At 39.8% G+C, this 26,781-nt stretch overlaps 1 protein-coding gene across 2 annotated transcripts in view; it reads left to right on the forward strand.

The window, feature by feature from the left end:
- The first annotated feature begins 1,827 nt into the window (after positions 1 to 1,827).
- LOC123516151 (acetyl-coenzyme A synthetase, cytoplasmic-like) overlaps positions 1,828 to 26,781 on the forward strand; it is a 28,695-nt gene continuing 3,741 nt past the window's right edge. Inside the window, exons 1-12 of one of the 2 annotated variants that reach the window (XM_045275299.1) lie at positions 1,828 to 2,218; positions 11,070 to 11,265; positions 12,795 to 12,921; positions 13,179 to 13,324; positions 15,100 to 15,111; positions 15,779 to 15,894; positions 16,329 to 16,521; positions 16,682 to 16,815; positions 16,980 to 17,169; positions 17,424 to 17,613; positions 18,822 to 18,913; positions 19,162 to 19,315. In XM_045275299.1, the coding sequence (XP_045131234.1) occupies positions 1,908 to 2,218; positions 11,070 to 11,265; positions 12,795 to 12,921; positions 13,179 to 13,324; positions 15,100 to 15,111; positions 15,779 to 15,894; positions 16,329 to 16,521; positions 16,682 to 16,815; positions 16,980 to 17,169; positions 17,424 to 17,613; positions 18,822 to 18,913; positions 19,162 to 19,315 (1,861 nt within the window). In that variant the 5' untranslated portion in view covers positions 1,828 to 1,907. The remainder of the gene's footprint in view (positions 2,219 to 11,069; positions 11,266 to 12,794; positions 12,922 to 13,178; positions 13,325 to 15,099; positions 15,112 to 15,778; positions 15,895 to 16,328; positions 16,522 to 16,681; positions 16,816 to 16,979; positions 17,170 to 17,423; positions 17,614 to 18,821; positions 18,914 to 19,161; positions 19,316 to 26,781) is intronic. The other variant, XM_045275300.1, reaches the window with a different exon arrangement.

Genomic DNA, 26,781 nt, shown 5'->3' on the forward strand with positions numbered 1-26,781 from the left:
TTTTATGACGAATTGATTAAAAATAATGATCTGATGCCGTTATTGTGTTTGATGCAGGTCCTAGTTTGTTTTATGAATAATAATGTATTTGAGGCTAGTGAAGGCCAACAAATGTGGTATGCAGCCAGTGTTAGCTGTACATATTTATCTAAGAGCAAATAGTTCAAATTAGTACTGTTGTGTCGTGAACTTGTATGATGTTGCTGATTTGCATTGCGTTTCCCCAGCGAGGTTATGTCTGTGGAGGAGGGCCAGAGGAAATCTGCACCTCAGGAAGCCGAGTAATTTATCCACCAGTTCCTGATTAAACACATCTGCCACGCCGTTCAGCAAGATTCAGTTGATGCTAGTAATTGGTGAACAGGACGTAGCTAGACAACCATAATCTATTACATATTTATTAATGTTGAACGAGAAAACTAAATGTCTGATTATCCATATCTTCATTATAGCTGTTTAAGTTTGTGTCTGGCGGTCTCTAGCTATTTTCCTGTCTGGTATTCATCACTCTTTGGCCATCCATCATTGTCATCCTCAAGGAGATGACCGCAACAACAATATAGAGGAGTTATGCATGTGGTTTTGATGTGGAACTGGTTTAGATGTTACTTCTATCCTCTCTCTCTCTCTCTCTCTCTCTCTCTCTCTCTCTCTCTCTCTCTCTCTCTCTCTCTCTCTCTCTCTCTCTCTCTCTCTCACACACACACACACACACACACAGTATCCCAAAAGGCGTGTTGCACCTTTTCTAGACGTGTGACTGAAAACTGATGATAAATAACTTCCGGTCCTGTAATCACGGAATTATTAAAGTACTTTCAGATCAAGAATGTGTTCCTTGATTCCTTTATTAGTGTATTTAGGGAGCAAACACTGGAATAACCATGTGAATGTAAGTGTACGTTTGATCTACTTATAACATTAATCGTATCTTATTAACGTTTAGAGGAACTAAACAATATTGTTTGCACGAGTCGTGTCTGGATGGTATGTCATATCTATCCTATTACGTTGTCTTTAATAATGCTGCCATCAAGCACCCTTGTAGTGTTTCGTTTAGCCCATCAGCACTTGCAATGTAAGCATGCAAGTATCAGTGGGATTATATCGACGGCAATTACTATGCATATTAGAGCGAAGAAACATTTTGACCACGTCTCTTCCCAGGCAGTCCGCACATGAACACAGGTGTACCATATTTACCAATCTGAAGTCTCCATTCTCATTTTAGTTCGTATTAAAGTTACAATAGCCATGGGCATGACACAAACAACTATTTCCAGTATGTTGTAAATGGAATTCTATAATGTTACATATTTACTGTCGTAATACCTAGGACAATAGAATTTAGAATGGGTCATGAGGAAAGAAATAAAGTATAAATGAATTGTAGAAAGTTCTGAAGTGCTCCCACTAGCTAAAGTCTATCAATCTGCTTAAACATATGGGAGGATGTTCCACAAAGGAAGACCTCACACTAATAAAACATTCGCAGATGTCTTTACTAAAGTCGCTCTAGCTACTCTCTTTATGAATTCCACCCATAACCTATACATAGGTCTGTAGGGGCACGATGAACCACATACAATGTATGGTAAATAAACTGCGACATCTTCCTTGCTTCTGTCCATACAAATCTCTCTATCCCTGACGTCTATAACCATAGTTTCAGGCAAAGATCTTCTTGTAACTATTGGTGCAGTAGTAGCAATACAAAATCATGTAGGTAGCGTCAGCTGCTCAGTGGGAAAGATAGTGGATGAAAAGTAGCGACAAGCGCGGGGTGTCTGGGGGTTAGCAGCAGCAGCAGCGGCTGCGGGGCAGTGAGAGCCTCTCACTGAGCTAGCGCCTGGCAGAAGCGTCAGTTGGTGCTTGGCAGCCGGGAAGGGTGTATAGTGTTCGCCACAATGCCGATGGAAACGGCCAACATGTTCAATCCTGCCTCCAAAGTATCCAAAATATCTCACTGCTCTTCTATGGAGCAGTACAAGCAGATGCACGACAAATCCCTCAAAGATCCCGAAGCATTCTGGGGGGAGATAACCAAGGAGTTCCATTTCGAGGAGAAGGTGAAGGGCAAGTTCCTCGACTACAATTTTGACATAACGAAGGGAAAAATATTCGTGCGCTGGTTAGAAGGAGCCAAGACCAACATTTGCTACAACTGTCTGGATCGTCATGTCCTGGCCGGCAAGGGGGACCAGGTCGCTTTCTACTGGTGAGTCTGAGAAATCAATGGCGGGGTTCTGACGAGAGAAAGCACTACTCCCCTCTGTCGCTGAGATCAGGCAGTGGGCAGGCTGTGCTGGGCCGGGGCTGCTCACCATAGCCCCTCTGTATCCCCTAGTAACTCTTGTGTGGCAGCTAAAATAGATTGTTTACTGTGTGTGTGCGAGGCCCATCAGGCCTATCAGGTCTCGCATAGTAAACATACTAGTACGCTGCTGTTACAAGTTTGGGCGGCAACACTTCACTTTCCATTATTCAAAAATTGAACCTTATGGTCAAATTTACTAGTTCGATATATATATATATATATATATATATATATATATATATATATATATATATATATATATATATATATAAGATAAGACGTTTTCTCTTCAAAACAATTGATACATTTACAAGACCAAAAGTGACCACGTAAAGCACCGTAATTGTGTGTGTGTGTGTGTGTGTGTGTGTGTGTGTGTGTACGGTCGATATTCTGTAGTACTGTTATGAATGGAAGTCAAGTACCTAAACACATACTACACTTGCAATGGTCTGCTGAGGTCTAGGTGCAAGACGGCACATATTGGGTGAACGAACCACGTAAGGTTAATTAATATCTACCATTCGTGATTATTTGGCACCTAGTGTTTTGTTGAAATTTCCTATCATGCTCATTATATGTATACGTACACTGTATAAACATCGAAGATTATTCAGTGAGTGGGAAAGCTTATGAAGATGTTTATTATTATAATTGTTTATTTATTGTTTATTTTTTTAATCGGATTGAGTAGATGCTAAATAGTGACATTCTTTTAATGTTGATTTTATGGTAATTCTCGTCAGTCTTGCGTCATCTTCATAACGCAACTAGACATTCTAAATGTCCGTACGAAATATATAACAAACTCGTGGTATATGGAGAGCCATGTGGACCATAATACATATCCAAAGTTTACATTATCAGTGACAATTTGTGACTTTAGAAATAGATCTGTTAATAATTGAGATACGAGGCAAGACAACATGAGCCATGTATAACTAGTAACAGCAGTTTACAACATACATAACTGTTACCCTGTATTGACCATCAGGAAAACCCGTCTTTTTATATGTGGACACTGCCTTAGGGAGGTTCAGCGGGGAGTGTTAGTGAGGAAGTAAGACGAGTTGATCTTTATGCAATTTGGGAATCTCACGTTTGGTATGAGTAATTAACATTAACTCGGAATTATAATGTGTCAAAGAAACAAAATAATTCTCTCTCTCTCTCTCTCTCTCTCTCTCTCTCTCTCTCTCTCTCTCTCTCTCTCTCTCTCTCTCTGTGTGTGTGTGTGTGTGTGTGTGTGTTCAAATGAATCATGTAAATAAATGACAAACTTTAACCTGAATAGCCATATTCAATAGAAAATAGACATTAAGCTTATCTGATAAAATTTTGGTGTTCTTGGCAACTTGCATCCAAATTGACTTTAATTGCATGTGAAGTGATGATGATGAGTTAGGGGGCAGTCATGGCATGCCCTCCCAAGACAATTATAATCCTTCACACAAATTTACCTGCACTTACTACACTTACCCTACCGCGATGCTCCACTGGTATTATATTTATGTTATGTCAGAGTGCGTCTCGAGTTTGTGAGGGAGCAAGTACGTAGTATATAAATCTCACACATGGTCAGACTTAATTTCTCTCTGATATGGAAGACTTGGTAGATCTGATGCAGGAGAAAGCCCAAGGACAAGTCTGGATCAGATAATACCAATATTTTTTCAAGGGGTAGGGATTACTAGATGATATGTAGCTAAAAGGCACGCTATTTATAGTTTACTGTAAAGTCATGAATGATTAATAAATAGGCATGTTCAATGCGTAACATATAGTTTGTCATATTCGCTCAAGTCACGTTTACAACAAAAGTACGTACGTAGGTGTGCTCTTGCTGTGCCTTATTTTCATCCCCACCCCGGGCACGTAGAGCTTGCATGCACTCTACATGTCAAGGACTGCGACGTTTATTGAATGCCCGTCGGTACTTTTCCTGAAGATACCTTACTTCCTTTCACACTAGTGCTCACAGGCGATCAGTTACAGTTACGGAACATATTTTACCACCTCAATAAAGTTAATGTAAAATCAGAACATTGAGTAGAGCAGGAAAACTAAAAAGTGTGCAGGCATTGTCCTTGTTATTCAGTTCATTCCCTGGTCACAATAGTTGGTATGGGGAGGCGGGTAGGAGAGAAGGGGGGGTTAAGGAGCTAGATTGAAAGGCGTCGTGGCGGATTGAATGAAGCAATCAGGCCGCAACTAGCACCAATCTGTGGCCCACTGTGGGATGGAGGGAAAGAGTGTCGGCGGAGAGAATAATGTCCGCGTGTGGGAGTGGCGGGTGGGATGGGTGAGCACTGAGGAGGAAAGGCTCGAATTATGTTGTCAGGTTCCTTGATTACTTTAGTGATGTGTCAGAATTTCTCGTAGTTGGAGTGTATCTCTGTTTATTTTTTGTTTATTTTGTGATATCTTGTTACACTGCCTACTCTCTCTCTCTCTCTCTCTCTCTCTCTCTCTCTCTCTCTCTCTCTCTCTCTCTCAATTTCTCGGTAACCTTATCTGTTTTGTTTGTCAACCTTTAATCTAGTTTTTTTTCTTCCAATTTACTCGAGGGATTTTTTTTTATTAATTTATTTATCTTGTTTATATTTTTTTCCTATAGTTTGTATTTTCATACGTCGCTGGCTTCCATACCTTAAACCAACAACACCCCAACTTAGATGGTAGCCACTGCATGGTATACTTTCTTAACTCAGCACATCGACCATTCACTAACTGCTTAAACCAACGTACACTTATCGCCATCCAAGCTTACATATCCGCTTTTCTCGAGTCTGCTGCTGGCTGCCTCTCGCTGGCCGGTCAGTGCTTACAAGTGAAAGGTGACCGATTGAGGACTTTTTTTTTTTTTTTTTTTTTTTTTTTTTTAAGGACTACAGGATGGCCTTTGTTTTTGCGTGTGTTGTGAACGGTGAAAGGAGGTTGTGAGAGTGGAGGGTTATTGGCAGGAGAGGCGTTGGGATGGTGAGGGAAAGAGTGGTTTGGGGAGAGGCTGTGATGAGTGGTTCGGGATGAGATGAGACGCCGGGTGCATAGTTGGTGTTGTAAGATTGTTTTGATAGGTATGTTTGCCAATGTTTTTACCACCACCACCACCACCACCACTACTACTACTACTACTACTACTACTACTACTACTACTACTACTACTAGTACGAGAGAGAGAGAGAGAGAGAGAGAGAGAGAGAGAGAGAGATTAACATACGTAGCATACTAAGTTTATCTTAAGAAATATTGTGAATGATCTATCTTGAGAGTTTCGTAAATATTTTAACCAAATATATAGTAGTACCCTTAGAATAGGTACCGCACGACAGTGCGCATTTGGATATATACATAGTCCTATGTACAAATTTATGTTTAAATAAAAAAATTAAAAGATTTGGTACATTAGAGAATGTGTGATAGCTTGATAAGAGGATAACGTGTCATGACTCCCTCCCCGTCCCTCTCTCTTCCTTTGCCCCACGCGTCGGCAATGGAAGTAGTGTGGCAACAAACCTTTCTGGATGTGATAATAAAGTGCCGAGTTTTTGTCTCGTGAGAGAACGGGGCCCGTGTCCTTCACTGGTGACACCAAAACCACTTTTTACACTTTTTCTTCTACTACTACTACTACTACTACTACTACTACTACTACTACTACTACTACTACTACTACTTACTAGTCCTGTCTATCGAGTAATTATTGTTGGAGAATTGTTCTACCCTTGATAAGCAATTTTGGCAGCACAAGATATTCTAGGCGAGTTACTGATCAAATGAAAAGAAAAAACGCTACCATCGAGGAAAAAATAAATAATTTTCAAAATGTAAGTGTATAATGAAAAAGTGGATTTGATTGCACATAAATCTGAAGAAGTTGAGTATGGGTCTTCATGTGTTTCTTACCGTTACTTGGGTACACTAAAGAGAGAGAGAGAGAGAGAGAGAGAGAGAGAGAGAGAGAGAGAGGGGAGGGAGGGCACATGCATACAAAATTTCAAACATTTCTCTTGTTAACTGTAAAAGGTAAGCCGATCAACGCAGGAGGGTCCGCTGTACTGCCTAACATTTTTATACAACACTGGCCATCCTAAAGGTGACCAATGACCTTTGCTTTCTGGGTCACGCGGCAGGTTCACTACACTATGTAAAAGGACAGCAGTGGGGTTAGAGAAGGGAAGTGGTCACTACTGCTGCTGCTGTTCCTGTTATTGTTATTGTTATCACCATTGCTGTTGTTGAGTGGACAATGGAAGTGAAGAACAGATAATAAGCAAGATAAGAATGCTTTATCTTACATGTACGTGTTTGTTTAGAAGCAACGAAAGGGTACAAGTAGAAATCATGGCATTGTACTCTCGCCTTTATGGCAGGCGATGAGTGAACGGGCTGGTAAACAGGGAGGGAACAGCGGTCTCTTAAGATAAGATAAGATAGACAAGGTGAGAGGAAGCCGCGGTGTGGTCGTTGAGGAGTCACCCGTTGCCAACCTTCCTTCCTTTCCCCATCAACCTGTGACGTCACGCACTCAACACCCTCACCGCCCCCCAACGTGCCACCCTCCCCCTTGTTCTTTTATTGTAGGTTATCTGAAGTGAGTATTAGTTAGTTTTTTTTTTTTTATTCGTCAGTATTGTCTTTCTCTTGTATCGTAGATTATTTGAGGTTGAATGGGTTAAGTTAGTGTAGGTTGAACCAGTACCATGACCCATTTCCATATTCATTCTGTTTACTGTTTGGCAGTTTTATACAGCTTCAGGAACTTGTGTGAGGGAGTAGAATAGTGAAGACTGGCGGTTAATCTTCTTACTTACATAGACTTTGTAAGGTAAATGTCCCAGTATTGAGGTGGTTAAGCTTATCAAACCCTATGTTATTGTAGGTTAGGTTAATTTAGGTTTTCTTAGCTAATTTATGTTAGTAATGCTCTAATGTTATTTTTAGCTAGGTTAGATTAAGATTTCGGTTTTCAAAGTTAACCTAACCTGTTCTTTGGTTCGATATCACTATTGTAAGCTATTATAAGTATTATTATTATTATTATTATTATCATCATCATCATCATCATCATCATCATCATCGTCTTATTGCTGTCATTGTCACGCACCTAAGTTCCTAAGCTGGTCTTTCTGTGGTAAGCCTTGTAACCTTCTCAAGTATTGTGTTTCTTGGAAGTCATCTTGTTTGTTTTCCCGTTGCCAGTTGCTTTTTAAATTCAATAACCTTTGTCTGCATTATCGTCATTGCCGTCAAATTCAATGTCATCATATGTTTTCCACCACCACCACCATTACTTCTACTGCTACTACTACTACGACTACTACTACTACCAGCAGTACGATGATAACATTTTTAATACCATTACCATTGACAACATCCCCATCATGATGTGTTCGACGTTTGCCTGCGTTTATTTTAGGTTTGGCCCCCCACCAATAAGACGCCTGCTGGATGCTGCAATAGGGACGGATGTATTTACCTAGTTGTAGTTTTACAGGGCCGGGGCTTTATGCTCGTGTGGCCCCTTCTCCATATCTACACTTACCCAATTTTTCTTTAAAGCTATGCACACTCATTGCTGATACCACTTCTTCACTCAAACTGTTCCACGTCTCAACACATCTTTGTGGGAAACTATATTTTTTAACACAGTGGTTCTTAACCTGGGGGGCGTGTCCCCCTAGGGGGGCGTGGGTGATTTCCAGGGAGGGGCACGAGCCTCAGGTGAGAAGTAGAAGTTTTTCCATTTATGGGTTATTTTCATGATAAGAGCTCGTTGCTATCAAAACCAAGTACAGAAACCGCCTGAACGTTGAAGGGGACTTACGTTGTGCACTCTCAAGCATAGACCACATCAACACAACACACACCGGGAAAGCGAGGCCACAACCCCTCAAGTTACATCCCATACCTATTTACTGCTAGGTGAACAGGGGCCACACATTAAGAGGCTTGCCCATTTGCCTCGCCGCTTACCGGGACTCCAACCCGGCCCTCTCGATTGTGAGTTGAGCGTGCTAACCACACTGCGCGGTGTGTGTGTGTGTGTGTGTGATAGCCTTTCTCCCCTTCCTCTCTGTCTCTCTGGTCTTTCCTATCCCTGTGCCCTCCATATGGTGTGGTGGCCAGTGACTGAGTGACGCACTAGTCAGTAGGCAAAGGGCGCGGCATTGCGTGGAGATCACACTTCATATATGGGTATAGCGTGTTATTTGTGCCTGCTATCAGTTGGGGCGTCGCTATGCTTGCTATCACCACCACCACTAGACGCACTTTCATCACTACCGTCAAGGAATTATCTTTACATTCAGTTTATCGGACCACAAACACCTGCATTATCAGTCGTCATCATATCCGACCACCTCCCATATTACTACCCTCCCACACACACACACACACACACACACACATATACACAAAGAGAGAGAGAGAGAGAGAGAGAGAGAGAGAGAGAGAGAGAGAGAGAGAGAGAGAGAGCTATTGTTTTGTCTGAACCTGTCACACTCTGGATTTAGCAAAGAAGGAAGAGAGGGAAGGTTGTAGGATGAGCGTATGAAGTGGACCGTAGCCAACGTGTAGCACGCATTCTTTCCTCAGTCTTCCTCCTCCTCCTCCTCCTTCTCCTCCTCCTCCTCCTCCTCCTCCTCCTCCTCCTCCTCCTCCTCCCCCTGCGTACAACACATCATGGCTTGCTGGCGGGGTGCCCACACTTCACCTACCTCGGCCATCCAACTCTCTCTCTCTCTCTCTCTCTCTCTCTCTCTCTCTCTCTCTCTCTCTCTCGTGAAAGATTGTTTGCGGGTGGTGTGGGTACAGGAAGGAGAGAAGGAAGATGAGAGGGAGCGTAGTAGTACGAGTTGAGAGTAGGGTGTACGCCTGAGGGAGTAGCAGTGATCGTACTGTATCAGTTCGGGGATGGCCTAATGCTTGCAGAGCGTTATCACTAGCTACATAATTTTTGTATAAGTAAACGCTAGTGGAAGCAAATCATGATATTACGAAATTTTAGTATCACTTCTCGTTATTGATTATTTTTCCCAGCGGCCTGTGCTTCAATCTACTAACTCAGTTATTTGTTTCCGTTACAATTAACTTTTAGCCGTAACGCGTGGTAGGAATGTTTGATAAACGGAATTGTTGCCTAAACAATTTTTAACAGATAAAGAAGTGGTGTACTTGTATATAGGATTTGAATATAATAGGTAGAAGGCAATGCTAAAGATTATTTTGTATTCCACACAACATTTCTTGCCTTCCTGCAATGAGGAAGCCGCGAGAATCCTCATCACCACCACCTCCTTCCTCCAGGAATTTAATATCCATAGATGACCTGATATTGGCAGATGGGGGTTGCTAGGATTCTTGCGTCCCTCTTTATAATCTCCACCACTGACTGAGGAGGTGAATCTCGCAATATATAACAAAGATTAGACAGGAACAGTTCCATGGTAACTTGTGTATATATATATATATATATATATATATATATATATATATATATATATATATATATATATATATACTCGTATATATAATGTGATAAGTAACATATATAGTCGGTTTGTTTCTGTTCATATCGCCAAACTGTATTATTACTGCTAATAACAACTACTACTACTTCTATTGCTTTTCGATACCGTATACAAAACCTTACGAACTTAAAGAGCGGTTAAGTTCGGTCCCTTTGTAGAATATCCATAGTGGAGGACTGTGGGAGTGGTGGCGTATCTCTGCATCTACAGCGTGTTAGAGCTGATAGAGCAGGGTGGGGTGAGGCGGCTACGACTTGGCATGGGTTGCGTGGGCTGAGATGCATCGATTGTTATGAGGTATCCGTGCATGTTTGTCGTGTAGGTTTGTCCGTCCTGGAAATATGTCCTCTCAAGTTGGTGGGTGTCTGCCTACCTGAAAATGATAAGGCTTCCGTGGTTGGTGTGTTAGGTTGGGTTTGCATGTCAAATAATATACTCAGATATTGTAATGTATATACTGTACGTGCACAGTGGACTCAGTAGACATGCAACGATCGCAGTTTCTGTTGCCAAATATTATGTTGCAATACTTCTGCTGGTTATTTATGAGACAACGAATGATGACACGCGACAAGCCAAGGAGTGCTCTGAATACAGCTGGCCTCAGTATAGCTCTCACCTCTGGGCTTTTTGACAGCACATCATTGTACGTACTTCTACACTCTGTGCTGGTATTCTGAAACGCTTTGCTTATGACCATTTTTAAAGAACAGAGAGATATTTAGTTAGGTTATAGAGTTCTTGTAACTTTAAATACATAGAAGCTTTTGACAGTAGAGGTGATGCATCGCAGAAATGTTTCAAAAGCTAGTCCTTGTTTGAAAGATTGTAAGTCTGGCCAGAGCGTGACGCATGTCGGTGCTTGGGATGCCGGTGTTGTATACAATCAAAGCACACAGGAGCCATGCGATATAACTGTCCACCTCTTGGTTTACTGCGTACAGAAATAGGGTGAGGGGATTGGGGGGGGTAACAAATCAGCAATGAGGTGGTGTCTGTCCTCTTCCAAGTTCAGCCACGTGCATCCTCGACCCTCCTCCCCATCCCACATCTCTCACAGCATAGTGAACATACCCCCTCTCCAACACATACACACACACACACACACACACACACTTCCGCTCCTTTTTGGTCCACCCTGCTCCTACCCACCCCCTCCCTACTCCCATGCCCATTCTCCCTCCTTTCTCTCCACACTTACGCCATGTCGTTGCCCGTAGGGAAGGGAACGACCCTGCTGATGCCGAAGTGGTAACCTACGGAGAGCTGCTGAAGGATGTATGTCGTGTGGCCAACGTGTTGAAGGCGAAGGGTGTGGCCAAGGGGGACCGAGTGGCCATCTACATGCCCATGGTGAAGCACCTGGTGGTGGCCATGCTTGCCGTGGCCAGGATAGGGGCCGTTCACTCCATTGTGGTGAGTGGGTGGGTGTTTGTCAGAGAGAGAGAGAGAGAGAGAGAGACCACGAACGAACGGGAGGGGTTGGTTGGGTGACAAGCTGCGGTGAGCGGGCAAAGGAGGTCCAGATTTTAGTGGGTGGAGGAAGGGAGACGGCGTGGTGGGCGGGAAAGGGAGATAGGAATATGTTGGTAGGACGGGATGAAGCAGTTGGTGTGCAGTGCGAGTATGATGGGTGGGTTAGAGGAGGTAGGCAAGACGCGTGGGCGGCGCGGGTAAGCAGGGTGTGATGGGCGGGGCTGAAAAGGAAGGCAGGGTGTGGTGGGCGGGCCAGGCAGGTGAGGGCTGGTATGGATCGACGCCAGCACCTCTCTTTCTCTTGAGCTTAATCAATTCTCTCTCTCTCTCTCTCTCTCTCTCTCTCTCTCTCTCTCTCTCTCTCTCTCTCTCTGACCTTCATTTGTTCTTCACTTGACCTCTAACCTTGAAATGACACGGCCAATCTTGCATCCAGGGAAAACACACACACACACACACACACACAGTGAAAACACACACACACACACACACACACACACATTTAATTAATACTGCTAGAGTAGAGTGGTAATTTGTTGCATATGTAAATAATCATAGGTCATGGTGGGGCTGTCAGCACAAGGATGTAGCATAGGAACTTGGCTGGAGGGAAGGAAATCATTTGGATAAGGATTGATGGAGATGGGAAGTCATAATGGGGTGGTTGATGTGATTATGTGCTGGTTGATTAATGGGAGGTAAGAAGGCTTACTTGGATGATACTTGTTGGTTTGTACAGTGAGAGGCTTTGGTAAGATTGGGGAAGGGATAGGTAAATAGATGGAAGGAAGAATAAACGGATAGGCTGTATGTGAAGATTGGTTTATTCATGCGATGTAAGAGATGGTGTATTTGTGAGTGGGGTTACACAGACAGACATAGTAAGAGGCTATAGTGAGATGAAGAAAGGAAAGGATAGGTGGAGAGAGAGAGAGAGAGAGAGACAAACATGAATGTGTGTCAAGAGGAGAAAGGTGTTGGTGTATTGAAGCATGTTGAAAGTGTTTGATCAAAGTTCCTTCCTCAGTGTACTGTTAATCAATACATCAATGCTGGAGAGTCTTTGATCATATGCAAGCTGTGCCCTGAGGACTTTCCACTGATTCACTGAAGAGGGAGGCTTCTTTGTTAAAAAGAAATGTCAAATAAAATTTGAGTTAGACAGAAAAGAGATAAATAATTTACTGTCAAATAGGATAATAGATCACTAAAACAGTCAGTTCATAGTTTATTTTTGTGTAGTTTGTAGGGGACTAAGAGGAGACTAGACATGTTTATGGACAGTGATTTTAAGTTGACATAAGTAGATTATGTATTATATAAAGATTACCGTGTAATCCTGCTGGCTTCTTGTAGCTTCATTTGTGTTGTTATATTCTGTTACCATTGAAAATTGCAGTAGTTTTATTGATTTTATTGATTTTTGGTACATACTAAGACTTGTTATAATGAATGTTATTTGTTTTTAGTTTGGTGGATACTCTGCTGACAGTTTGGCTGACCGCATGATGGATGCTCAAGCCTCTGTGCTCATTACTGCTGATGCTGTGTGGAGAGGACCCAAGCTCATTGCCCTTAAAGAAATTGCTGATGATGGTTAGTTCATGTAACAATTTTTATGTTATGTAGATAATTTTCAAGATTTTTAAAAATACTTCTGTACATTATTTATTACTTCAACTCACTATTGTTTGAGAGTTGGGAACTAAAAATTTCTCTCTCTCTCTCTCTCTCTCTCTCTCTCTCTCTCTCTCTCTCTCTCTCTCTCTCTCTCTCTCTCTCTCTCTCTCTCTCTCTCTCTCTCTCTCTCACATTTTTGATGTTCCATTTTTACACACATATCATCTTTGTAGCACTCAAGCTGTGCAGTGCCAAGGACTTGAAGGTGAAGATGAACCTGGTGGTGCAACACATGAACAAAGTTACAGCTCCTCAGCCTGCATCCAATGGCACAGCAGCTAATGGCAATGTGGCCAAGAAGACCCACTTTGATGACAAGGTGTGTTCCCTCTTCCCTCATCCCGTTGTGCTGTGTGATATGTGTACTGGAAAGCAGCTTGTGTTAAAACTGATTGAAGAGTTAGGAAAGTATATATAGATGAGTGAAGTGCAGTTGATCCTCCTGGTTATTTTTTATAGAAATTAGGAAGGTGCTCAATTATGAATTGATAAAAGAAGCAAGTTCCTTTATTAGAATATAAAAGTAAATAACAGTGAAATGAACAGAAGTTTAGTAGAAGTGATACTACAGGAGATGCTGAGGTAGCTCTGAGTGATGACATACTGAAATAGGTGTTCATTTTTATATATTGTTTGAGTCTTTCTTGAAATTATATATATATATATATATATATATATATATATATATATATATATATATATATATATATATATATATATATATATATATATCTGTATTCTTACCATTGAACAATAAAATGATTGTGGAATAGTGAAGTAGTACGCCTAATAGATGAGACTGTACAAGTAATACATCACTGTGTATGCATTCATACATTCACCATTCAAGTAGTACATGGTTCATGTATAAGTCTGTTTGTTTCATAAATTTGCTAGTACTTAACATTAGCAGTCTTAAATGTGATGAACAAAATAAATTTGATGTTCACAAAGGTCTTGGCTTGGCACAGGGAAAAGGAGCAAATGATAAAAAATCACCGTCACCTCAATCCCAAATATTAGGCAGATCACTCCCTCTACCACCACCAGTTGCCACTCTATGCATGAATCCTGAATGACTTGGTACCTATCACTCACTAATTATTAGAAGTCTGCATTTACAATATATAGAAATACTTTTGATATCATTGGCTGTTTCTCACTGCTAGTATACTTTTCCTTATGCCTTTCCAATAAACGTCTTCCTTCTCAAAGACAAAATTAATATTGTGCAAATTTCACTTTAGTTTTGAGATCAAAATTATGTTATTCAAACTGTACTAGTTAAAATACATTTAGAATTGTTTAAACATGTGTGCTGAGAACAGTTTTTTTAGGCAGTGAAGTATAAGGCAACATAGTGACATTCATACTGCAGCACTGTGCTATATGTATATATGTTGTGTAGACACCCTTTTTCTGTCTTGTTGCACTTCACTGGAAAAAAAAAAAAAATACTTGTGTTTCTATAAACATGAGGTCTTTGTGTAGCATTTCTTCAGGTACTCTTTCAGTAATCTTCATTGTATACTGTGGTGAGAGACAGTCTTGAGGGGCTCCCATGTTGGCTTCACCAGTAGCTTGAATTTGAAATGCATCTCTAGGTACATGCAAATTTTTCATTGATGCTTATTAGAAATATGTATTACTTGTCTTTACTTGTGAATATTTGGATGAATGCATGTCTGACACATTCTTGTGCAAAAGAAAAAAAATATTCATACTTCCCAACTTGAATAACAAATTTGGTCTGTGTGGAAGCATTTGCAGTTTATATTAATCTTAGTCTGAAAGACCTAGCTGCATGTTGTGGTTTCAGTGACATACAGCATATAAAGCTGATCTTAGTGAGTCACCTCTGCAACTGCCTGTTACAATATCTCCCTCCTTTGCCTAGTAGTATATAGCAGTTTCTTTGATTTTTGCTGCAGACCATTGTGGCCTGTCAAGAGTGAGTCTGTATTACGTGTGTGTTGTTCAGCCGTATTACTGCTTTCAATGAACTCTCCTCTCCATGTCCCCCTCACTGCTTGCCTCTCCTGTGCCGGCCCTTCCTCCTCCGTTCCACGATAACATGATGGCGTGGATCTACAGGGCAACTTTAAGGTAGTGGTATGATGCCCAGCCGGAGTTATGGGGGTGGTCTCAGTGATGCCCTTTTTCCCTCCCTCTTTCCCTTCCCCTTACATTCCTTAGTTCTTGCACATGACTTTCCATCATTGCACATTATATGATATCTCAGTTATATTTTGTATGCATATTTGCATAGAAAGCTGTACCTCCTAAATGTAAAAGGTAACCAAATAGTCTGTAGACTGGCTTCTAAAAACAACATGAAAAATGGGCACACATATTATGATATGATGTTCAATTGATAGAGGCGATAATATCATCATTCAATAAATTTTTAGACATGAATAGAAATACAATTTTGAAAATTAATTACAATTTCATATTTAGGAGGTACATAACAAAATGAAAATTTTAGAAAGTTCTTTATTTAAAGTTTTATGCACAACTCAGGATATCTGCACTTTTTATTTATTTATTGAATTGTTTATTTCAAGTAATTTTTCAAAGATTTTTAATTCCAATATATTCTCAGATTCTTGTCTTATGATATAATGAGGATATTTGACTGCTCTTGAGTGAAATTTTGTCCAGGATAAAACTGCAGTGTTCATCTTATACTATTAAGCATCACATGATCATATATTATGACATGCTTTTATATTTAGCTTGATTTATAGCTTCATGAGAAATTGTTCCATAGGTGAACTGGGATCCCTCGGTGGACGTGTGGTGGCATGAGGCGTTGTCTACAGTGAGCAGCGAGTGCGACCCAGTCTGGATGGACACTGAGGATCCACTCTTCATGCTCTACACCAGGTTAGTCTTCGCCCATCATTTAGGGTTATATCGTTTGGAAAAATAGTGTCACTTCTTTGTATGTAAAACAGAACCAAAATAGACAGACCTGTAGAACTTGGGAGGCTCTTCTTTGTACATTAATTTTTGCAAAGAGATAAGGCATTACATTTTCTATTACATATACCCTTTAATGGAATATCAGTTTGATAGAGGATAAATGTCAGACTTGTTGCTCTCTCTCTCTCTCTCTCTCTCTCTCTCTCTCTCTCTCTCTCTCTCTCTCTCTCTCTCTCTCTCTCTCTCTCTCTCTCTCTGAGATATTAAGGTAACTAGTTTTTAGACAAGTTTTCTTTATATACTGTAATAGAATGATCATATAGCAGGTATTATTTCATGTTACACTCTTACCTTATTTAATGCCTGTAGCTTAACCTAGTCTTATTTACATCCAGTGGCAGCACAGGCAAGCCCAAGGGGGTGCAGCACACCATTGGAGGCTACATGCTGTACACTGCCACCACCTTCAAGTACTCCTTTGATTACCACCAGGGAGATGTTTACTTTTGCACTGCAGACATTGGCTGGATCACGGGCCACTCTTATGTCACCTATGGTCCATTGTTAAATGGAGCCACATCCGTCCTGGTAAGACTGTTAAGGCACTCCACAGGTTTTGGAACATTTGAACCTGATTTGTGTATTTCAGGGTCTTCACTATGAATGTAGATATTATGTAGAATTTTTAGAATTTGCTAAACAAAGGGATTATGTAAAATTTTCTAACATTGTTGCATCTGTATTTAAGTTTGAGGGTGTGCCCACGTATCCTCACACTGGTCGATTCTGGGAAATCATTGAGAAATACAAAGTAAGCAAGTTCTACACGGCTCCCACAGCTATAAGAGCTCTCATGAAGTTTGGAGATGAACCTGTGAAAAAGTGAGTACATAATCCTTCTCTCTATATAACTAGATCTGTGTTCTTCAAGCATCATTATCATAACCTAGTTTGATTTTATTCATATATGTTTTTCCTTCATGACCCAGTATGTCTTTTCTATTATTTACATAAGATATTAATGTTTCCAATGTCTTCCTTTTTAGGTATGACCTGTCAAGCCTGGCAGTGCTAGGAAGTGTTGGAGAGCCCATCAATCCTGAAGCATGGCTGTGGTACTATCGTGTGGTTGGTGATAGTAATGTCTCCATTGTGGACACTTTTTGGCAAACAGAAACTGGAGGCCATGTTATCACTCCCCTTCCTGGAGCTACACCCTGCAAGCCAGGATCTGCTGTAAGTGAATCAAGCAAGCAAATTATATATATATATATATATATATATATATATATATATATATATATATATATATATATATATATATATATATATATATATATATATATATATATATATATATTCATTTACAGTTTATGCAATTATATCCTTTGAATACAACTTTGGAGTGATGTTGATAATACTTTGAGACCACAACATTCTAATGACCAGTAGTAAGACTGGTGGTTAAGATTTCCTCTTTGGTGGCATAGTGTTTCCCATTCTTTGGTGTGGATGTCGCTCTGCTGGATGAGGAGGGTCGAGAGATTAAGGGCGAGGGTGAAGGCTATTTAGTGTTCTGCCGACCTTGGCCAGGCATGATGCGCACTGTGTATGGCAACCACGAGCGCTTTGAAACTACTTACTTCAAAAAGTTCCCTGGATTCTACTGCACTGGAGATGGTTAGTACAATATGTTTGCCTTATTTATATATGTATTTATTATTATTTTATCTATTTATTTATTTATTTGTTTTTTTTAGGTATTTTTTGTTCTTTGGATTCCCTACTATGCTGCTACTCACTATATTTTCCCACTGTATTAGAAATCCCTTCTGGTTATTTTTATCCTGCTATTTTATTTGTTATTTTTTTTACTTAAAAAATACTGCAATGGAATCAAGCCACATGTATATGTCATAATGTTTTCTGAAGTATATAAGAAGGATTCTATACATTGTACAACAGATGGTTTAGATAAATCAAGAAGCATTAGTGGTTTTCAGTATTTGGTTGGACTACCTAAACTTGAGTGCCCATCCCATGCTGCCTCCTCGTGAGAGCAGCAGCTGCTAGATGAGCATCACCTTGCTTGGGGGGAAAAATGGTTGTAATTATCAGTAAAGGGAGCAGGCTTCATATTCAACAAAGGCAACAGAAGACAAAGGGATTGTAGAGGTATTAGTGCAAGTAGCTTTTTTTTTTTTTTTTTTTTTTTTTTTTTTTTTGCATGGCCTTAGCCATATTTTCCAGTGAAAGTGGTCTTCTGCTGTGATTTCTCTCATGTTCAGATATTATGTTTATATTGTTGGAATGCATGCTTGATCTACTATATACTGAATGTAACTTTAATTTGTTGCTCTCTGTATGGCTTTATAATCTGATGATAGAGCATCTATTCTCTTTTATCCATAATATGCTACATACATATGCAGCACTTCATATTGGAGAAAGAGCACTGAATTCGTTATCACTCCTGGCATGGCAGGAAGGTACAACAAGGCATGATATCAATCAGGCCATTTTGTGCCTTTTTTCTATACACAAAAGTAAAACAATTAATTATTTTTCATACTATGAGCTACCATTATCTTACTCAATTATAATATACATATGTGTTACTTAACAAAATTGCTTATTTTATAACCTCAAATCGTGCCTTTTCTTTAATCACTGCATGCTTATTGGATGTTTGAGTGTCTGTGTTTTGGCAGGTAATCAGCTAAACCAGAAAGAGAAAACTGGTTGAAGTGGCAAGTGCATTAGATAGTCCTTCCTGTTACTGAAAACGTCTGCCATGTCTTTAACTTATATTTGTCATGGGAGATGCTGGTAGATATCATACAACAAAGATACTTCCACAGTATGATGTTTTGATTTATTGTCAACAGGTGCAAGAAGGGACAGTGATGGCTACATCTGGGTGACTGGAAGGATTGATGATATGTTGAATGTCTCAGGCCACCTCTTGTCTACAGCACAGGTGTGTTCACCTGTTTCCTATCCCCCCCCCCCCTCTCTCTCTCTCTCTCTCTCTCTCTCTCTCTCTCTCTCTCTCTCTCTCTCTCTCTCTCTCTCTCTCTCTCTCTCTCTCTCTCTCTCTCTCTCTCTCTCTCTCTCTCTCTCTCTCTGGCTTGCTTTAGAACAGAGTAGTACATAGTAATATTACAAATAATTAAATGTACGAGCAGATTTTAACTATTTCTTTTTAATTTTATGTGTGTGTCTCAGGTTGAGAGCTCACTAGTCGAGCACCCATCTGTGGCAGAAGCAGCTGCAGTGGCACGACCTCACAGCATCAAAGGAGAGTGTCTTTACTGCTTTGTGACACTCACTGAGGGCAACAGCTTTGAAGACAAACTAATTGCAGAACTCAAGAATAAAGGTGAGGACTTTGTGTGTGTGTGTGTGTGTGTGTGTGTGTGTGTGTGTGTGTGTGTGTGTGTGTGTGTGTGTGTGTGTGTGTGTGTGTGTGTATTTACCTAGTTGTAGTTTTACAGGGCCTGGGCTTTACGCTTGTGTGGCCCCATCTCCACATCTACACTTATCCAACTTTTCTTTAAAACTATGCACACTCATTGCTAACACCATCTCTTCACTCAAACTGTTCCACGTCTGAACACATCTTTGTGGGAAGCTATATTTTTTAACATCTCTCAGACATCTTCCCTTCCTCAATTTTTTACTATGCGATCTTGTGTTTTGAATGTCATATTCCTCTCTCAGGATCAGTTCCTTATTATCCACTTGATCCATTCCATTCATCAATTTATAAACTTGTATCAGATCCCCTCTCTCCCTTCTCTGTTCCAGGGTTGGTAGATCCATAGCCTTTAGTCTCTCCTCATATGTCATCCCTTCAAGTTCTGGAACCATTCTTGTAGCCATTTTTTGTAGTCTCTCCAACTTCCTTATGTTTCTTTTTATGGGGCATCCATACTACTCCTGCATATTCCAATCTGGGTCTTATTATAGTATTTATCAATTTCTTCATCATTTCTTTGTTCATGTAGTGAAACGCTATTCCAATATTCCTTAGCAAATTATATGTCTCTGAAAATTCTATCTATATGGGTTACTGGTTGATTGTTTTCTTCCATCGTCACTCCCAGGTCCTTTTCCTTTTTTACTTTCATCAGTTCTACTCCATCTCCCATCTTATAGATTCCCAATAGTTGTCTTTCACTCTTTCCCATTGCCATGACATGGCTTTTGTCCACATTGAATTTCATCTCCCACTTCTTACTCCATTTCCAGATCTTATTTAGGTCTTCCTGCAGTATTTCACAATCCTCTTTTTGCTTTATAACTCTGCACAGTTTCGCATCATCTGCAAACAGATTTATGTAACTGTTCACTCCCTCTGGCATGTCATTTATATATATATGAGAAAAAGTATTGGTGCCAATACTGATCCCTGTGGCACTCTGCTTTCTGCTGCTCTCCAGTTGGACTTCATATCTTTAACTACTGTTCTTATTTCTCGCCCCCTCAAATAATTTTCCATCCATTTCAATGTGCTTCCCTTTAGGCCACCCCTCTCCTCTAACTTCCACAGTAATCTTGCATGTGGCACTTTATCAAACGCCTTTTTTAAATCCAAATAAATACAGTCAGCTCATCCCTCTCTCTCTCTCGTAGTCCTTCAACTATTCTAGAGTAGAAACAGTAAATTTGTTACACACAACCAACCTTTTCTAAAACCGAATTGGCTATTTGATAATAATTTGTTGTCTTCTAGGAACTCATTCCATTGTTTCTTTATTACTCTTTCCCACATTTTGCATATTACACTAGTTAGTGATACCAACCTGTAATTTAAAGGTTCTTCCTTCCTACCACTCTTATAATATGTTGGAACCACCTCAGCTCTTTCCTATGCTACTGGTACTGTGCCACTTTCTATTGAGCATTTTATGATGATGTATATAGGACTTGCTAGTTCTTCCCTACATTCTTTCATTATTCTTCCTGAGATTTCATCCAGTCCCATTGCCTTCTCTTTGTCCAGTTCCTTCATCATCTCTTTTATTTCTAACTTGGTTACTTTTAATCTCTTTTATATAGACGGTCTATTACCCTGTGACCTTTCAAATTTGGATTCCCTGAAATTTACTATTTAACAGTTCTGCCTTTTTGGGTCAAATTTGGATTCCTTATTTCTCACTATAGTTTTCCTTAATTTCTATTTCTTTTATATAGACGGTCTATTACCCTGTGACCTTTCAAATTTGGATTCCTTAGTAAACACCTGAAATTTACTATTTAACAGTTCTGCCATACTTTTTGGGTCTTTCACCATCGCGTACTCTCCTTTTAACCTTTCTGTTGTCTCTTTTTGCCTTATTTTTCCATTTATGAATCTGTAGAACAATCTTGGTTGCTCCTTACATTTTTCGACAATGTCCTTTTCATAGTTTCTTTCCTCTTCCTTCCTCACCTTAACATATTCATTTCTCACTATCTTGAAGTTTTCCTTATTTCCTGGATTTCTATTTCTCTTCCACCTTTTCCATGCTCCATCTCTTTTCTTCTTTGCCCTAGCACACCGTGCGTTAAACCAATCTTTCTTTCCTTCTTCTTTAGGTCTATGTTTTGGGGCATATTTCCTGACTCCTGTTATGTATACAGGCAACCCCCGCTTAACGAAAGGGTTACATTCCTAAAAACCTTCGTTTTAAATTCTTTGTTTAACCGATTATAACAAGTTTAACCCCTGAATTGAACTTCCATTGAGAGTAAACAAAGCGAGAGTGCATCATAGTTCAGTGAAAGGTTTAATGAAAGTAAAAATTATGAAGTTAAACATTTAGGAAGTTTAATTTAAGTCATTGTAATGTACACTAATGTATGTATGTATATAACTTTATAATGTTGATGATCTTAAATTTACAAAGGGAGGGAGAGTGAAACGGGAAAGACACTAACCAGCAACCTGTGGAATGTAAACAAAGGGCGTATCATTGTATCACATACAAAACTTACATACCACATTTCCACAAGGCTTTCTATTTTATCCATTGTAGAGTCACAAGTTCAGATGGTTCTTTTAGCTTGCAAGGAAGATACGGTCTCACCAGCCTTCTTAATAGAGTCTGCTGACTTGAAAATAGTAGAGACAGTAGATGGAGTCAAGATGATGGTGAGCAATGCTATTAGTTTTCTCGCCTCTTTTGTGTCTGTGAATAATATCCAGCTTCACTTTGAGAGTAAGAGACTTCCTGGTCTTTTTAGCAACACTAGGCGACATTGCAGGGCATTTTGGTGGGAAGTTGAGCAAGGAAAGACGAGCTGCTGCTGACGCTGTTATTGTTTTGAACAGGGGGAGTGAGTGGTGCGCGTGTTGTCCATGAGAGGCGATGGTGTATTCAAAAGCCTGTCAGCTTGCGTGATACGGCAGGGCTTTCAAACTTGGAAAGAATTACCTGGATAAAACTTCGTTAAAGCGAGTTTGGTGTTTGTTGAACGAGCAGATGGTAGTAAAATGAAACCTTCGTTGTAGCGAAATTTCGTTGTGTGAACCTTCATTAAGTGGGGGTTGCCTGTATTTCCAAAAATATGTTATATTTATCTTGCACCCTCTCTGAATTCTCCATCTCCTCCCAGTTAACATTTCTAAAATAGTTCTTGAGGTTCTTTATATCAGCGTTTCTGTAATTTAATCGGTCTCCTTTGTATGATTCTTCTCTATCCTCTTTTCCCTCTTCTATATCCATTTCTAATGTTACATGGTCACTCTTTCCCAAAGGGCACTTATATCTTATATCATCGCTCATTTGTATTTCCCTTGTTAAAACCAGATCCAATCTCGCCGGCTTGTCGTTTCCTCTAAATCTTGTGTTTTCCTTTACTCCTTGGTCCATCATATTATCTATCATTAGATTCAGAAATCTTTCTCCCCAGGCTTCTTCTCCCATACCACTTTTATAATTTTCCCAGTCCACCTCCTTACAGTTGAAATCTCCTACTAATATCACTTTTCTCCTTTCTTTTATGACTCGTCTGGCTCCTTATTGTGTCATCTATCATGTCTTTATATTCGTGATTGGTCCATGAATTTGTTTTTGGTGGCACATATGCTCCAATAATTGTTTTAACTCTTTATTATTAATATGCATCTTAACATACAGTACTTCTGCTTTTCCTTCCCCACATTCCACTTGGTTTACCACCATCTCTTTCCTTATCAATATCATGACTCCTCCTTCACCTTTAGCCACTCTGTCTCTCTTCCATACATTATACTTATTATCTATATCTATTTTTATTGCCTCACTTAATTTTGTTTCAGCCAGGCACACAATTTCTGGTTCTTCTTCCTTTATGTAGTCCCTTAATTCTAATTTACTTGATAAAATCCCATCTATGTTCGTATACATAATTTTTAATCTCTTGGTCTTATCACCTTCAGTTAAACTTGCTCCAATTTTTTCTCTTCCTTCTCTTTTATATACCATTTCCTTATCCTGTCTCCTAGATCCAAAAAATGCCGCCTTCTCCTCCTCTGACCTTTCATTATTTTTTCCCCTTGCTTCTGCCACCAATTTGTTGTCTCATCCTTTCTTCCTCATTTCTATTTTTCTTTATATATGTGTGTGTGTTTGTGTGTATTTATCCAGTTGAATTTACCTAGTTGTATTGTACAGGGTTCAAACAGGATTCATAGTGTCCTGTCTCCATGTCTCCATTAATAAATTTTTCCTTAAAGTTATGCACATTATGTGCTGTAGCAACTTCATCACTCAATGCATTTAACTTTCCTACCATTCTATGTGGAAAACTGTATTTTCCAATATCCTTCACACACTGCCTCATCCTAATCTTCTTTACATGTCCTCTTGTCCTTCCAGCTTCTTCTGTCACCAGCATCAGGTCTTCTTTGCCTATCTTTTCAATGCCATTTACTATTTTGTACATTGTTATTAGGTCTCCTCGTTCTCTTCTATCTTGTAAGGTTTGCAGCCTTTCTTCATATGTTGGGTTCTTTAGTTCCAGCACCATCTTTGGAGCTATCTTATACGGACCCAGTCTATGGATCTCTTCCACTTGTGTGTGTGTGTGTGTGTGTGTGTGTGTGTGTGTGTGTATTTACCTAATTGTATTTACCTAATTGTAACATACGGAAAAGAGCTATGCTCGTGTTGTCCCGCTCCATATCTATTAATGTCCAGCTTTTTCTTAAAATCATGAATATTCCTTGCTGACCACTTCCACGCCTAAACTATTCCATGCTTCCACCCTTCTATGAGGGAAGCTATATTTTTCACATCTCTCCTATAAGTGGCCATTTTAGTTTTTTCCCATGCCCTCTCGACATTCTTTCATTCCACATACACAGATCTTCCCTATCCATTTTTTCCATGCCAATCATCACTCTGTATATTGCTATCAGGTCTCCCTTTCTTCTGTTTTCCAGGGTCGGAAGTTGCATTCTTTTCAGTCTGTCTTCATAAGTCAAATCTCTTAAGTCAGGCACCATTTTGTTGCAGCCCTCTGTACTTTCTCTAGTTTCCTTATGTGTTTCTTTAAGTTCGAGCCCACTGTATTGTTGCATATTCAAGCCTCGGTCTTATCATTGCAGTAATTATTTTCTTCATCATTTCTTCATCTAAATATACGAACGCCACTCTTATGTTCCTCAATAAGTTCAATACTTCTCCAATTATTTTGTTTATATGTCTCTGGCGATAGGTCATTGGTAATTGTCACCCCAAGGTCTTTTTCTTCATGACTGGTTTTTATGTCTTCATTTCCTATCTTGTACATACTCCTGATTCTTCTTTCACTCTTGCCAAACTCTATTTTCTTGCATTTTGTCGTGTTGAACTCCATTTGCCATGTACAGCTCCATTTCCATATTCTGTCCAAGTCTTCCTGGAGTAGTTCGCAATCTTTGTCACATCTCACTTTTCTTAACAATTTTGCATCGCCTGCAAATAGGCTCACATAACTGGACACCCCATCCACCATGTCATTTATGTAGACCGCGAACATTACTGGTGCCAACACTGATCCCTGTGGAACTCCACTCTCCACCAAGCCCCATTCTGATGGTCTGTCCTTAATTATTGTTCTCATTTCTCTTCCTACCAAAAAGTCTTCCATCCATTTTAGTAAACTGCCATGCACTCCTCCTACCATTTCAAGTTTCCAGATCAGTCTCCGTGTGGTACCTTATCAAAGGCCTTTTTTAAATCCAGATATATTCCATCAGCCCAACCATCTCTTTCCTGTATTACATCTATCACCCTCGAATAGTAACATATCAGGTTTGTCGTGCATGAACGCCTTTTCTAAAACCAAATTGACACTCACAAAGTATGTCATTTTTCTCCAAGAAGTCTGTCCATCTATTCTTCACCACCCTCTCACACATCTTAGCTACCACACTTGTAAGTGACACTGGTCTATAGTTCAATGGGTCTCTTGTTACCTGATTTATAGATTGGGACAATGTTAGCTCTTTTCCAGTCTTGGGGCACTACACCTTCCCTTAATGAGGCATCAATTACTTCACAAACTTTTTCTGCCAGTTGCTCCCTGCATTCTCTTAAAATCCATCCTGATACCCCATCAGGTCCCACAGCTTTTCTCACTTCTAAACTCCCCATCATATTCTTGATCTCCTCCACAGTTACTTGAAACTCCTTCATAATCCCTTTCTGTTCCATTACCAGTGGTTTGTCAAAAGCAGTCTCCTTTGTGAATACCTTCCGAAAGCATCCATTCATAGCCTCTGCCATTTCCTGGGATCTTCACTGCATACCCATTTACTTCTAAACTTTCAATACTTTCTATTTTTGATGTTGTTGTTCACATGTCTGTAAAAAGCCTTGGTTGGTCTTTACATTTATCAATTATATCCTTTTCTTGTTTCTTTCTTTCTTCTCTTCTAATCAACACATATTCATTTCTTGCTCTTTTGTAACTTTCCCACTGCTTAATCCGTCTTTTCCTTCTCCACCTCTTCCATGCATCCTCTTTTCTTGTTCTAGCCTTTTCACATCTATCGTTAAACCAGTCCTGCTTTCCAACTTTTCTATGTTGTCTTATTGGTACAAATTTTTTCTCACCTTCTTTGTATATTTTTATAAATTCCTTCCACTTTTCATTTGCTCCTTAGCACTCTTGAATTTCATCCAATTTGTCTCTTGAAAGAATTTCTTTAGGTTTCCAAAATCTGTCTTGGCATAATTCCATCTTCCCACTTTATATTCTTCATTTCTTCTAGATTTCTCTCATCTATCACCTTGAACTCCAAAACTGCATGATCACTCTTGCTAAAGGGCACTCCACCCTCATCTCCTCAATGACCATTGGCTCTGTACTAAAGACCAAGTCCAGTCTTGACGATGCTCCTCTCCTCCAAACCTAGTATCTTCTTTGACCCACTGAGTTAACACATTTTCCATTGCCAGTGTCAATAGTGTATTTCCCATGTTGTCTCTGATCCTTCCATTGACCAGTCCTCCCAACACACCTCTTTACAATTAAAATCTCCCATCATTATAGTTCGTTCACAGCCACCCAACATTTCTTCCAGACATGTTCCTGTATCACTTATCATTTCTTCATATTCCTGTACTGACCATGCATTTGTCTTAGGTGGTACGTACACCACTATGTAGTGCCTCTTTTTCCTTCATTAGTTTCTGCTCTGATCTTTAGCACTTCTGCCTTTCCCATACCTTCTTTCACTTGATCCACCTTTATATCTTTTTAACCAGCAACATCACTCCTCCTCCCATCTTACCTACTCTATTTCTTTTCCAAACATTATATTTCCTTCTCCAACCATCATCAGGTCTTCTCCTCTCTCAGTTTTGTTTCAGTAAGACCCACAATATCTGG

This window comes from Portunus trituberculatus, chromosome 40 (genome assembly GCF_017591435.1).
Source record: "Portunus trituberculatus isolate SZX2019 chromosome 40, ASM1759143v1, whole genome shotgun sequence".
Taxonomy (NCBI): Eukaryota; Metazoa; Arthropoda; class Malacostraca; order Decapoda; family Portunidae; genus Portunus; species Portunus trituberculatus.